This window comes from Ranitomeya variabilis, chromosome 3 (assembly GCF_051348905.1).
Source record: "Ranitomeya variabilis isolate aRanVar5 chromosome 3, aRanVar5.hap1, whole genome shotgun sequence".
Classification (NCBI taxonomy): Eukaryota; Metazoa; Chordata; class Amphibia; order Anura; family Dendrobatidae; genus Ranitomeya; species Ranitomeya variabilis.
In genome coordinates this window covers 526,977,505-526,991,551 of record NC_135234.1, presented here as the reverse complement: position 1 = coordinate 526,991,551, position 14,047 = coordinate 526,977,505, and the positions used below count along the sequence as shown (strand labels likewise).

At 44.3% G+C, this 14,047-nt stretch overlaps 1 protein-coding gene across 3 annotated transcripts in view; it reads left to right on the top strand.

Annotated features, from left to right (window-relative positions):
• LOC143816528 (nucleoside hydrolase-like) overlaps positions 1-12,537 on the top strand; it is a 34,136-nt gene extending 21,599 nt beyond the window's left edge. The window contains exons 4-7 of one of the 3 annotated variants that reach the window (XM_077297023.1): positions 7,016-7,127; positions 7,947-8,083; positions 8,463-9,288; positions 10,873-11,285. In XM_077297023.1, the coding sequence (XP_077153138.1) occupies positions 7,016-7,127; positions 7,947-8,083; positions 8,463-8,804 (591 nt within the window). In that variant the 3' untranslated portion in view covers positions 8,805-9,288; positions 10,873-11,285. Of the gene's footprint in view, positions 1-7,015; positions 7,128-7,946; positions 8,084-8,462 lie in introns of all 3 variants that reach the window. The other 2 variants (XM_077297024.1, XM_077297021.1) reach the window with 2 other exon arrangements.
• The last annotated feature ends 1,510 nt before the right edge of the window (positions 12,538-14,047 follow it).

The following is a 14,047-nucleotide window of genomic DNA, read 5'->3' as shown; positions in this document are numbered from 1 at the left end:
GCCCAAATTTGCTCTGTCACTAAGGGAATAAGGAGCACTGTAGATATCAAAATATTAATATAAATATTGAGTTTTGTATTTCTGTTTTGTTTTGTGGCCTCCCCGCTAACTCCCTTGCACCACTCCAGTCTGTCCTCAACTCTGCTGCCCGGCTAATCCGCCGCTCTCCTCGCTACTCCCCTGCTTCACCCCTCTGCAAATCCCTCCACTGGCTCCCATTTCCCCAATGAATCCAATTCAAACTACTAACACTGATCTACAAAGCCATCCACAACCTGTCCCCTCCCTATATCTCTGAACTAATCTCCCACTATCTTCCCTCACGTAATTTTCGATCCTCCCAAGACCCTCCTCCACACTTATTCGTTCCTCACACAACCGCCTCCAAGATTTTCCCGAATATCCCCCATCCTTTGGAATTCCACGCCTCAACACGTCTGATTATCCCCCACCCTCGGATCCTTCAGACGGAACCTGGAAACCCATCTCTTCAGGAAAGCCTACAGCCTGCAATAACCATTCTGCCACGTCACCAACCACCCGAGCTGCCGCCACGTCACCAACCACCCGAGCTGCCGCCTCACCACCACCAGTGCTGCAGCACACCGACCTTCTGTCTCTTCCCCATTATCCCGAAGAATGTAAGTTTGCAAGGACAGGGTCTTCTCCCCTCTGTACCAGTCTCACTGTAAATTTGTTTACTGTTAACGATATATATAACCCTGTATGTAACACCTTTTCACATGTACAGCACCATGGAATTAATGGTGCTATATAAATAAATAATAATAATAGAAAACAATTATTAAAATTGAATATCTGCAAAAAATAATTGTTTCAATTTCACATCCAGATTTAATACCAATGAAACAAGGACCTGTCACTTGCTCAAAAAAGTTGAATCCTTTTCTAAACTCCATGAGGTCTTCTGATTCCGTTCTGCGCTGTGTCACTCTGTTGCAGAGATATTCATATTTCTTTCTTTTGAAGTACACTATGTGAAATCTCTGCTTTGCAGTCCAACTGGGTGTTTTTTCAAAGTCTTTTCTGGGGTCGTACACTTTTATACCTTCCTCCCTTCTAGACACTCAATTACAGCTCACAGCTTTCTCAGTCTCAGATGCTGCTGACCGGTGATTGGCAGCATCTGAGAGGGCAGGGTTAAAGTGCACGATGCAGAGAAGACTCTGAAGAAAGGCCCAGTTGGATGGCAAAGCAGAGATTACTGTACTATCCATTTCACCCCTTTACCCCCAAGGGTGGTTTGCATGTTAGCGACCAGGCCAGTTTTTACAATTCTGACCACTGTCCCTGTATGAGGTAATAACTCTGGAACAGTTCCATGGATCCCGGTGATTGACATTTTCTCATGACATATTGTACTTCATGATAGAGGTAAAATTTATTTGATATGACTTGCTTTTATTTGTGAAAAAAATGGAAATTTGGCGAAATTTATAAAATTTCGCAATTTTCCAACTTTGAATTTTCATGCCCTTAAATCACAGAGATATGGCACACAAAATACTTAATAAGTAACATTTATCACATGTCTACTTTGCATAAGCACAATTTTGAAACGAAATCCTTTTTTTTTGTTAGGGAGTTATAAGGGTTAAAAGTTGACAAGCGATCTCTCATTTTTACAGGACCATTTTTTTTTTTAGGGACCACATCACATTTGAAGTCACTTTGACGGGTCTATATGATAGAAAATACCCAAAAGTGACACCATTCTAAAAACTGCACCCCTCAAGGTGCTCAAAACCACATTCAAGAAGTTTATTTACCCTTAAGGTGCTTCACAGGAATTTTTGGAATGTTTAACCCCTTCCTGACGTCGGACAGGATAGTACGTCCGACGTCAGGTCCCCTGCTTTGATGCAGGGCTCCGCGGTGAGCCCGCATCAAAGCCGGGACATGTCAGCTGATTTGAACAGCTGACATGTGCCCGCAATAGCAGCGGGTGAAATCGCGATTCACCCGCCGCTATTAACTAGTTAAATGCCGCTGTCAAACGCAGACAGCGGCATTTAACTACCGCATCCGGCCGGGCGGCCGGAAATGACATCATCGCCGACCCCCGTCACATGATTGGTGGTCGGCGATGCTTCAGTATTGTAACCATAGAGGTCCTTGAGACCTCTATGGTTACTCATCGCCAGTAGCTGTGAGCGATCTGATGATCGCTGTTATGTAGCAGAGGCGATCGAGTTGTGCCTGCTTCTAGCCTCCCATGGAGGCTATTGAAGCATGGCAACAGTAAAAAAAAAAAAAAGTTAAAAAAATGTGAAAAAAATAAAAAAAACCATAAAAGTTTAAATCACCCCCCTTTCGCCCCAATCAAAATAAATCAATAAAAAAAAAATCAAACCTACACATATTTGGTATCGCCGCGTTCAGAATCGCCCGATCTATCAATAAAAAAAAGCATTAACCTGATCGCTAAACGGCGTAATGAGAAAAAAATCTGAAACGCCAGAATTACGTTTTCTTGGTCGCCGTGACATTGCATTAAAATGCAATAACGGGCGATCAAAAGAACGTATCTGCACCAAATTGGTATCATTAAACGCCAGCTCGGCACGCAAAAAATAAGCCCTCAACTGACCCCAGATCATGAAAAATGGAGACGCTACGAGTATCGGAAAATGGCGCAATTTTTTTTTTTTTTTTTAGCAAAGTTTGGAATTTGTTTTCACCACTTAGGTAAAAAATAACCTAGTCATGTTAGGTGTCTATGAACTCGTAATGACCTGGAGAATCATAATGGCAGGTCAGTTTTAGCATTTAGTGAACCTAGCAAAAAAGCCAAGCAAAAAACAAGTGTGGGATTGCACTTTTTTTGCAATTTCACCGCACTTGGAATTTTTTCCCGTTTTCTAGTACACGACATGGTAAAACCAATGATGTCGTTCAAAAGTACAACTCGTCCCGCAAAAAATAAGCCCTCACATGGCCAAATTGACGGGAAAATAAAAACGTTATGGCTCTGGGAAGGAGGGGAGTGAAAAACGGAAAATCCCACGGTCATGAAGGGGTTAAAAACCAATGAACATTTAATTTTTTTCACAAAAAAATGTAATTCCGATCCAATTTGTTTTATTTTCCCATGGGTAACAGGAGAAATTGGACCCCAAAAGTTGTTGTACAATTTGTCCTGAGTACGCCGATACCCCATATGTGGGGGTAAACCACTGTTTGGGCGCATGGCAGAGCTCGTAAGGGAAGGAGCGCCGTTTGACTTTTCAATGCAAAATTGGCTGGAATTGAGATCGGACGCTATGTCGTGTTTGGAGAGCCCCTGATGTGCCTAAACAGTGGAAACCCCCCACAAGTGACACCATTTTGGAAACTAGACCCTCTAAGGAACTTATTTAGATGTGTGGTGAGCACTTTGAATACCCAAATGCTTCACAGAAGTTTAAAATGTAGAGCCGTAAAAATAAAAAATCATATTTTTTTCACAAAAATGATCTTTTTGCCCCCAATTTTTTATTTTTCCAAGGGTAACAGGAGAAATTGGACCCCAAAAGTTGTACAATTTGTCCTGAGTACGCCGATACCCCATATGTGGGGGTAAACCACTGTTTGGGCGCATGGCAGAGCTCGGAAGGGAAGGAGCACCGTTTGAATTTTTCAACGCAGAATTGTCTGGAATTGAGATCAGACGCCATGTCGCGTTTGAAGAGCCCCTAATGTGCCTAAACAGTGGAAACCTCCCAATTCTAACTCTAACCCTAACACACCCCTAATCCCAACCCTAACCCCAACCGTAACCGTAATCCTATCATTAACCCTAACTTTAGCCCTAACCCTAATGGGAAAATGGAAATAAATACATTTTTTTTTGTTTTATTATTTTTCCATAACTAAGGGGGTGATAAAGGAGGGTTTGATTTACTATTTATAGTGGGTTTTTATAGCGGGTTTTTATGTTTGGCAGCTGTCACACACTAAAAGACGCTTTTTTATTGCAAAAAATTGTTTTTGCATCACCACACTTTGAGAGCTATAATTTTTCCATATTTTGGCCCACAGAGTCATGTGAGGTTTTGTTTTTTGCGGGACGAGTTGACATTTTTATTGGTACCATTTTCGGGCACATTACTTTTTTTGATCTCTTTTAATTCCGATTTTTGTGAGGCAGAATGAACACAAACCAGCAATTCATGAATTTCTTTTTTTTTGGGGGGGGGGGGGCTTTATACCATTTCGCGTGTGGTAAAATTGATAAAGCAGTTTTATTCTTCGGGTCAGTACGATGACAGCGATACCTGATTTATATCTTTTTTTATGTTTTGGCGCTTTTGTATAAACTTTTATATTAAAAAATAATTATTTTTGCATCGCTTTATTCTGAGAGCTATAACTTTTTTATTTTTCTGGTGATGACGCTATATGGCAGCTTGTTTTTTTCGGCACAAGATGAAGTTTTCAGAGGTACTACGTTTATTTAATTTTTTAAATGGTGTTCACTAAAGGGATTAACTAGTGGGACAGTTTTATAGGTTGGGTCGTTACGGACGCGGCAATACTAAATATGTGTACTTTTATTTTTTAGATTTTTTGTAATTAAAATATTTATTGATGGAATAAATATTTTTGTATTTTTTTAAAATATTTTTACAATTATTAAATTTCTTTTTTTTTTTTTTTTTATTCTTACTTTTACACTTCGTCCCTCTATTTGACACTCATTTTGTGCAGGCTGATCGCTTCTATAGCATGCAGATCTGCGCTGCGTGTAATTTACACTAACCTGAGAAACTTCCTGACCTGCACTGCGCATGGCAGGAAGTCTCTCAGGTCTGAAGACCCGGATGTTGTCATGACAATATTGGGTCTCCATGGCAGCGATCGGGACCCCTCGTCATGCCGTGGGGTCTCTGATCCAAAGGCAGAGGGCCTGTCAGCCCCTCTGCCGGCTCTGGAATGCTGCGATCATGTTTGATCGCAGTGTTACGGGGGTTAAAGTGCTGGAAGCGGTCCACTTTTGTGATAAGCCTGGACAACCCCTTTATGGGAAGAAAAATAAGTTTAAAAATCACAAATTTTTGTAAATTTCAGATAGCGCACATTGAGCCTGCAACAAACAGACGCAGTGCAAAGAGAGGTAGAATCTGTAAAGCTGAGGAATTTTTACAAAGCATTTAAAGGGGTTGTCTCGCAAACAAAGTACATTTTAATTAATAGATCTTGGAATAAAAATAAGTTCCACAATTAGATGTTTAAAAAAAAAATGTTCCTGTGCTGAAATAATGTTACAAATGTGCCCCTGTACATGGTCAGCAGATGCCACATCTCCTGGGTAGTGTGGGTAGTGGAGGAAGAATAAGTACTTATACAGACGACAGAGCAGTGGCTTGCAGAATGCATGTTTTCAGGTGTACAATAACATTTAGTTTGGGATTATTTGCTAATTTGCTGATTTATGTGTTGATCTAAATTGAGTCTTGCATTGGAATACAAGGGTGTGGACATTAATTTCTACGGACTCCAAGAACACAACTAATGCTGACGTGACCTTGGCATTTCTATTTGATTATGACGTTATTCTTTGAGAACGATTTACATAATCTCATGTGAAAACCTGGATATAAATGTCATGTTCCTTATGGATAAATGAACTGATCAATTACTAGAGCGTTTGTCTATTCTTTGCACATGTACTTGAAGAATCCTCATTCTTAAGGTACCGTTACACTAAACGACTTACCAACGATCACGACCAGCGATGCGATCGTTGGTAAGTCGTTGTGTGGTTGCTGGGGAGCTCTATGGAAAAACACCGTGTGCACTACTATCAAGTGGTGCAGAGACTAGGTACCCAAATCCTTCCTGTTGTCGATATACTTCGAAAGACATAACACGGTATGTGTTGTTCACAATATATGTCCTTCCCAATCTTGTGGTCACTTGATAGATAACTTTGGGCGTTGATATTCTACGTGGTATCACTGCAACAAGAGCTTCTATATGAGTTTTCAAGTATGGCTCCCATTGTAAAATTGTATATACTTTTGTTCTTATGTTTTTTTATGTATTTTTTTATGTACTTTTGTTTACACACTGTATTATGTTTTGGCTCTCCTTTTGGATATTGTAGTGACTGATGAAAGCCTAATTAAGGCTGAAACGTTTCCAGTGCTACTCCAGTACTAATAAATCTGCAAGAATATTTAAGTTGAGTGCGAGACTTTCTTTACTGTTGCTGGGGAGCTGTCACACAGACAGCTCTCTCCAGCGACCAACGATCAGGGGAACTACTTCGGCATCGTTGAAGACAGTTTCAACGATGCCGAAGTCCCCCTGCAGCACCCGGGTAACCAGGGTAAACATCGGGTTACTAAGTGCAGGGCCGCGCTTAGCAACCCGATATTTACCCTGGTTACCATTGTAAAAGTAAAAAAAAACACTACATACTCACCTTCTGATGTCTGTCACGTCCCCCGGCGTCCACAGGGTTACGCGCTGCTACCGAGAGCTTCCTGCACTGACTGAATGTGTCAGCGCCGGCAGCAGCGATGACGTCACCGCTGTGCTCTGCTTTACGGCCGGCCGGCGCTGACACATTCAGTGCAGGGAAGCCGCCGGCGGGGGACGTGACAGACATCAGAAGGTGAGTATGTAGTGTTTTTTTTTTTTACTTTTACAATGGTAGCCAGGGTAAATATCGGGTTACTAAGCGCGGCCCTGCGCTTAGTAACCCGATATTTACCCTGGTTACAAGTGAACACATCGCTGGATCGGTGTCACACACACACCGATCCAGCGATGACAGCGGGTGATCAGTGACGAAATAAAGTTCTGGACTTCTAGCTCCGACCAGCGATATCACAGCGGGATCCAGATCGCTGCTGCGTGTCAAACACAACGAGATCGCTATCCAGGACGCTGCAACGTCACGGATCGTCGTCGTTCTCGCTGCAAAGTCGCTGAGTGTGACGGTACCTTTAATAGATTTATTATCACTGTACTGTTTACATTGCTTGTACTTTACATTTTAATACAGGTGTCTCTTGTTGCGACTGGACCATTGACTAACCTTGCTTTAGCTGTGAACATGGATCCCACATTTCCACAGAAAATTAATAGTCTTTTTATTATGGGTGGTAACATGGAGTGTAAGTACTTATTATATTTTCACTACAAGTTGACTTTTATCAAGTTTAAAGGGAATGTTTCATCAGATTCATGCTACATGATCCACCGGCAGCATGAATCTGACACCAGCTGCACTATTGTAGCCAGGCATGTTTTACTCTGAAAATTTACATTGTTTCAGAAAAAACATAGATTGAGAAACTGGCCAGGGACTTTGTGTCGTGCATGACTAGTCCGAAGCAAAGGTCACCAGTGGCTTCTCCCCACCCCCTTCCCATGACTGACAGGGTTCTTCATATGTACAGTGCACACCTACAAATAGATCTGACTGTCAACTGGACATATAGTCTCTTGTCAGCTTCTCAAAGTATGTTCTCTCTGAAACTATGCAGTGTTTCAGAGAAAAACATGCCTGGCTGCAATGGCACAGCTGGTGTCGGATTCATGCTGCCTGTAGTTCGGGCAGGTAATAAGAGTTGTTCGTCCATGCTTTTATATTCTAAATAAGGAACCTCTTTATTCATATGCACATAAAATTACATTGACCTTCGTAACTTCATAGTAATATAGTTATAAAGGTTGAAGGAAGACTTTTAAGTCCATCTAGTTCAACCCTTAGCCTAACCTAACATGCCCTAACATGTTGATCCAGAGGAAGGCAAAAAAAAACCCATGTGGCAAAGGATCCATCTATGGATCCATCATACTCTTTTTGTCCATATAGAAAAGTCCTGTTTTGATGGGAGATGTTATTTATGAATTAGCCTCTGGAGATCTGTTAAAGATGTTCATAAATGTAGAACAAAAGTATCTGTTTTCTTGTTCTCTTTCTATTTTAGCAAGAGGTAATCTGACCGTTTGTGGCGAATTCAATTTTGCATGTGATCCAGAGGCAGCTTATATTGTATTAAACAACTATGATTGTCCAACTTATATTGCAACGTGGGAATTCACTTATAAGAACAACCTTCCTTGGGTAAGTTGTGCATTTTTTTGTTTAAAGTTAGCCAGTACTTTTTTATTGATGGCCATCAATATCTTATCTGTGTGTGTGCGACTCCTGGCACCACCACCAATCGGCTGTTGCCGGAAGTGGCCGGACATTTTCGAATTCTGCCGTAGTGCAGCAGCACCTTCATTTCTATAATGGACACAGGCAGATACTGCAGATCCACCCCCTATTAAATTGGGGTGGGGGATCTACACCTCCGGAATCAGTAACTGCTGATCAAAAACTGTTTTGTTTTAGTCCCGCATTAACAAGACTAGTGATGGACCCAAGCAATGTTAACGTTTTTTTGCTCTTTATTGTAAGACATGAATTATTAAGCTCCATCACTGTTACATTTTTGTAGGAATTTTACCATGACTGGATTTCTCAGAAAACGGAGAAAGCAGAATTTATGAGAAAGATAATGGCTCATTCTGAAAAATGTACTAAAAGCTCTGCTGAGGAAGAGGATTGGTCTAAAGGATTCCTAACCTGCGACTCCTATGCCATGGCTGCAGCCGTAGATGACACATTTGTCACTGATGCTATTAATTGTGTAGTAGGGGTTGAACTTAATGGTACATTGACGCGAGGAATGATGGTGTTAGATACATTAGGCAAGCTACAGAGAAAACATAAGGTCTGTGTTATGACCAAATGTGACAGAGATAAATTGAAATTTCTCTTGATGGAGGCACTACGATAAAACCGGGTGACAGAAATGCTGGAAGACTGGTCTTTCAAAACCATTCATTCGATATTATAGCTTTTTCCTATAGAGATATATCTTTTTAACAATTTGTTCCATAATTTTCTGCCAATTGATGGTTAAGAAACTGCTCTGTTTAGAAAAATGGTACTGGTAATGGAGGGGATTGAGCAGCTACTTAAAGTACTCCTGAAGATTGTCAGGAGATTGAGAGGTGAGCAGCACTGATCATCCTGTGTCCTCAGATGCCTGCGAGGATGTGTGCATGATCGGCAGGTGTCCTATAAATTAGATTAGAATGGTTGACTTGTACATGTCGATTGTCAACTGCTAGTGTCGTCAACGCATCTTACTGTTTACTCCTCCATCACTGGAAAACCCTTTTAAAGTACTTTTAATAGTCTGGAAAATATTTATCAGATGTGGAGATTGATCAAGGCTATCATTGTTTTCAACAGTCTTGATGAGGGAGCATGCTGTAGTCCAGAGGTCCCCAACGTTTCTGACCTTGAGAGCCACATTCAGCCCTGAGAGAGGGTTGCGAGTGTAACGGGGGCCAGGGGGGTCGCCGTACCGAGGGATTGCTGCTGCTTCCTCATCACACCCCGACGCTCCGCTAGAGAAATATCATGTCCATTTTGTGGTGTGCTGTGTGTGTCACGTATTTCACCCACCTGTGGGTCAGAATCCTTCACAGCATACAGGGCTCCAATCCGTCTCAGACACACACAAATGTTCTCAAAGTCCAAGTTCATTTTCAATAAAACTTTACTTAACTCGTGCATCTTCATAACAGTTACAGTCCATCCATTTTCCCAATACATGAGTAATCCATATCCTGCGTTTTCCCTGGTCTGCTCCCTCAGCTTTTCTTCCTGCACCATGGCTCCCAGGCCCGCAGCTTCCTGAACCATACAGCTAGCTGATACTGAGTGCTCCCCGTCCACTTTCCCCATCTTGGGTGAAAATTCAGGTTGCCTCCGCAATTCCTGTTCGGACCATCCTGTTCGGACCGTAAGTCCCGGAGGTAACCCACAGACTAGCCACTGATTCTTCCAGGCTGCCTCGCTCTCTTAACTCTACACTGTTGCTCTGTTCAGCTTTCTGTCACAACTCCTTCTAGAACAATTCTCCTCACCCTCACGCTGTTCTAGCTCCTCCCACTACCTGAAAATTACCTCAGAAAGGCCCTCTCCCTGCCACTACACTGGCTCCGCCCCCTTTCTCAACTGTCACTACTCTGACTGAAACTAGTTCTCAACACAATCTAATCTCCTACTCTACAGCGCCCCCTTAACACTAACCTGTAACTACACTGCCATAACCCTTACTAATGCTGACCTACCACTGCCACTGACTGTCCCTATTCCTGTCCCTAACACACAGATATCAGAACAGTGTCAGCCATTATCATATTAAACAGTGTCAAATATCATAAACTACACAGGGCACACAGCAAACACAAAAAGTACCCAGTTTCATTAGGTAGGCATGCACAGGAAGGCCGGGCTCAAACCAGCCGCCTGCACACCCCCTTACATGAACCACATCCAGGCTTGAGAGAGAGTCGTGAGCCACATCCAGCCTTGAGAGAGGGTCGCGAGCCACATTCAGCTCCCGCCCCCCGTCACAATAGTGGCAACCAAAGCCCCCATTATAGGCATAATGGTAACCAAAGCTTTTCCACAAAAATCAATCACTCCAAAGCAGTATACAAAGATCCAGGGGTTCCTACAATACCCCCAATTCAGTTCTCCTCTCAAGCACACCCAAGTCACTGTCACATCCAGCTTCAAACACCTCCTCTGGCAGGTGGTGTCATCTTGTCTCCAGCGTACCATGCTTAATTCATCTCAAAACCCCTAACACCAGTATAATGTGCATCCAGGGCTGCTCTTCTGTGCAGGGCTGCTCAAAAAATTCACCATTTTCAGATGTGCTCTTCATACCTGTTTGCTAGAACTGGAGCTAATGCACCAAGCTGACAGACAGCCACGAGCCACAATTTATAGGACTGCGAGCCACATGTGGCTCCCGAGCTACAGGTTGGGGACCCCTGCTGTAGTCAGATGGTCCTGATATGTGAAGAGGTGAACGCTTCTTCATGAATCTGGAGTTTGTGACAATTGGCGTGAGACTCTGTGCGCTATGCCAGAAATCTCACTCCAGTAGGTGTTGGAATGAGTTTTCTGACATATGTAACACCACAGTTTGTCATGAATTAGACAAGCTCCTGACCTGCCCCATCTCTGAAAAAAAAAATGGGTGGAGCTAGAACAAACTGGCGTGAAGACTCCGAAAGTCATAACATTTTCTCTCCTAGTTGCACCTAAATTTTCCAACTTTTCAAAGCTTTTAAGACCGAATTCTGGGTTTAAAGTTTTGATGAATTAGACCCATAGTATTTAAGTTAATCCTTCCTAATTATAAATGTAATGGTGTAATAGTATTAAAACAGTGTATTTAAATATTTACCGATTGCCGTCACCGCTGGTTTCCAGCACTGCTTTGGTTCATTTTTGGCCCATCTGTCCTGAAAACACTAGCAGGCTCACACAGGGACAAAGTTTGCGGCGCGCAACGCGCGTCGCGGCAAATTTTAGGCCACACCTCTGACCACACCCATTCATAACTAGTCACACCCATATCCACGTTCCAACAACACCCATTTAACACTGCTGATCACACTGTTTCATAAAGAATAATTATAAACAAAAAAATATGGCCACACAGTGCTCCATACTGTATAATGGCCACACATGATGCTCCATACTGTATAATGGCCCCACATGATGCTCCTTACTGTATGATGGCCCCAAATGATGCTGCGTACAGTATACTGGCCCCACGTGATGCTCCATACAGTATAATGGGCCCACATGATGCTCCATACTGTATAATGGCCACACAGTGCTCCATACTGTATAATGACCGCACATGATGCTTCATACTGTATATTGGCCGCACGCGGCTCCGCTCCGTACACCTCGTACACACGCGGCTCCGCTCCGTACACCTCGTACACACGCGGCTCCGCTCCGTACACCTCGTACACACGCGGCTCCGCTCCGTACACCTCGTACACACGCGGCTCCGCTACGTACACCTCGTACACACCTCCTGACCCCACACATAACAGGCAGCGCATCACCAGGGCACGTGCTTCTCTCCAGAGAAGGGGGTGTGTGAGCCCTGTGCCAGTGCTGCATGGCGCTCACCTGCGGGTGCCCTCACCAGGGCATGTGTTGCTTCCCTGGCAGTGATGGAGGGGCAGCGACAGCACAAAGCCTCATTAGGTACAGATCAGTAATTCTGGAGACATTTCTCTGCACGGTGAGAACTAGTTTCCTTTGTTACAAGCAGAGAAACAAGCAGCCTGCTGCAGCACATGGCTACCGAGCATGCCCACTCCAGCTCATTATCCTGCTGGCACCTACCTGGCACCGCACACACCGGGGGCATGAGGGTCGGTGTGCCTGCTCGTCCTGCACAACATCCAGCTCCTTGTCCTCCCCCTCCTCGCCACGTCCGTGTCCTGCGGATGACCTCGTGCCCAGCGCTGGCAGTGCCTCCTTCATGCCACAGGAAGCCCTAAGAGTAAGACTCAGGAACATGGGGAAGGGGCGTGGCCTAACCCAAAGGGGTGTGTGACAGCTAATTCTCCTGTTGTCTGCAGGATTAAAGGAACACAGACCAAGCACTTTACCAATATTTACTAAATAAAATCCATAATAAAAAAGAAGTATACTGTGAATTATGTTCCAGTGATTGGTGCTCTGTGAAAAAAGTGAGAAACCACTTATACAAGGAAAGAGCAAAACACAACCAATATATGGATACCCAAAGGAACCACCAAACAGAAAGTAGATATAAAAATGCCTTTATTGTATATGATTGGCTAGATAATACAAAACAATTGTGCGCACAACAGGACTAAAAAAATATATATCTATAAAGTTAAAATTAAATTGATGGTAGCGGCTGACCCAGTTTATATATGTATATATAGGAGTAGTGTTTTCCTATTTCAATATGTGCATGCAAAAAAAGGAATATTTTTTTATATATATGTACTAGTGCTATACTTCCACAACTACCGTATTTTTCGGACGCACCGGACCATAAGGCGCACCCCAAATTTGGGGTGAAAATTGCAGAAAAAAAGATTTTTTATAAGATGGGGGTCCGTCTTATTGTTCGAATTTACAGTATCTTACCTGAGGGCTGGCGGTGGCAGAGCAGGGTCACAGGAGGCATGGTGTCGGCAGAGGTGGGGTGATGCGGTACGGCGTGCACCTGAGCAGGGTCCCTTCCTGCTTAGGTGGGCGACGCCACGGCCTGGTGTCCATGGGAGGGTTGCAGCAGTGGTTACTGGCGGAGGTGCTGGGAGGAGGAGGTCCTGGGATGAGGAGGTCCTGGGATGAGGAGGTCCTGGGATGAGGAGGTGCTGGGATGAGGAGGTCCTTGGATGAGGAGGTGCTGGGATGAGGAGGTGCTGGGATGAGGAGGTGCTGGGATGAGGAGGTGCTGGGATGAGGAGGCGAAGTGAGAGATATGGCGTCAGAGGGGTCCCTCTCCCCGGTGAGGTGATGCAGCAGCCCGGTAAGCAGCAGAGCCGGGTGAATACTGTTGTTAGTGGTGGTGGCGGCCATCTTCCCGAGGCCGCGGGTGCGCAGATGAAGCGCTCTGCTTCCCGGGGCTTCAGGAAAATGGCCGCGGGATGCCGCGCGTGCGCAGATGGAGATCGCGGCGGCCATTTTCCTGAAGCCACAAACTTCAGGAAAATGGCCGCCGCGATCCCCATCTGCGCACGCGCGGCATCCCGCGGCCATTTTCCTGAAGCCCCGGGAAGCAGAGCGCTCCATCTGCGCACGCACGGCCTCCGGAAGATGGCCGCCACCACCGCTAAACAACAGGATTCACCCGACTCTGCTGATAACCGGGCTGCTGCATCACCTCACCGGGGAAAGGGACCCCGCTCACTGCGCCTCCTCATCCCCGCACGTCTGCCGCCGCACCTCTGCCACCACGCCTCTGCCACCGTACCTCTGCCGCCACGGTAAGCCTGCATTGCGACTATTAGACGCACCCCCCATTTTCCCCCCTTTTTTGGGGGGGAAAAAGTGCGTCTTGTAGTCCGAAAAATACGGTAATTATGAGGGGATTACCTCATTTGAAGTGCAATGTGCAAAACCGCAAATAACTGTGCAAAAAAAACAAAAAAGCATGTGAGGAAAATT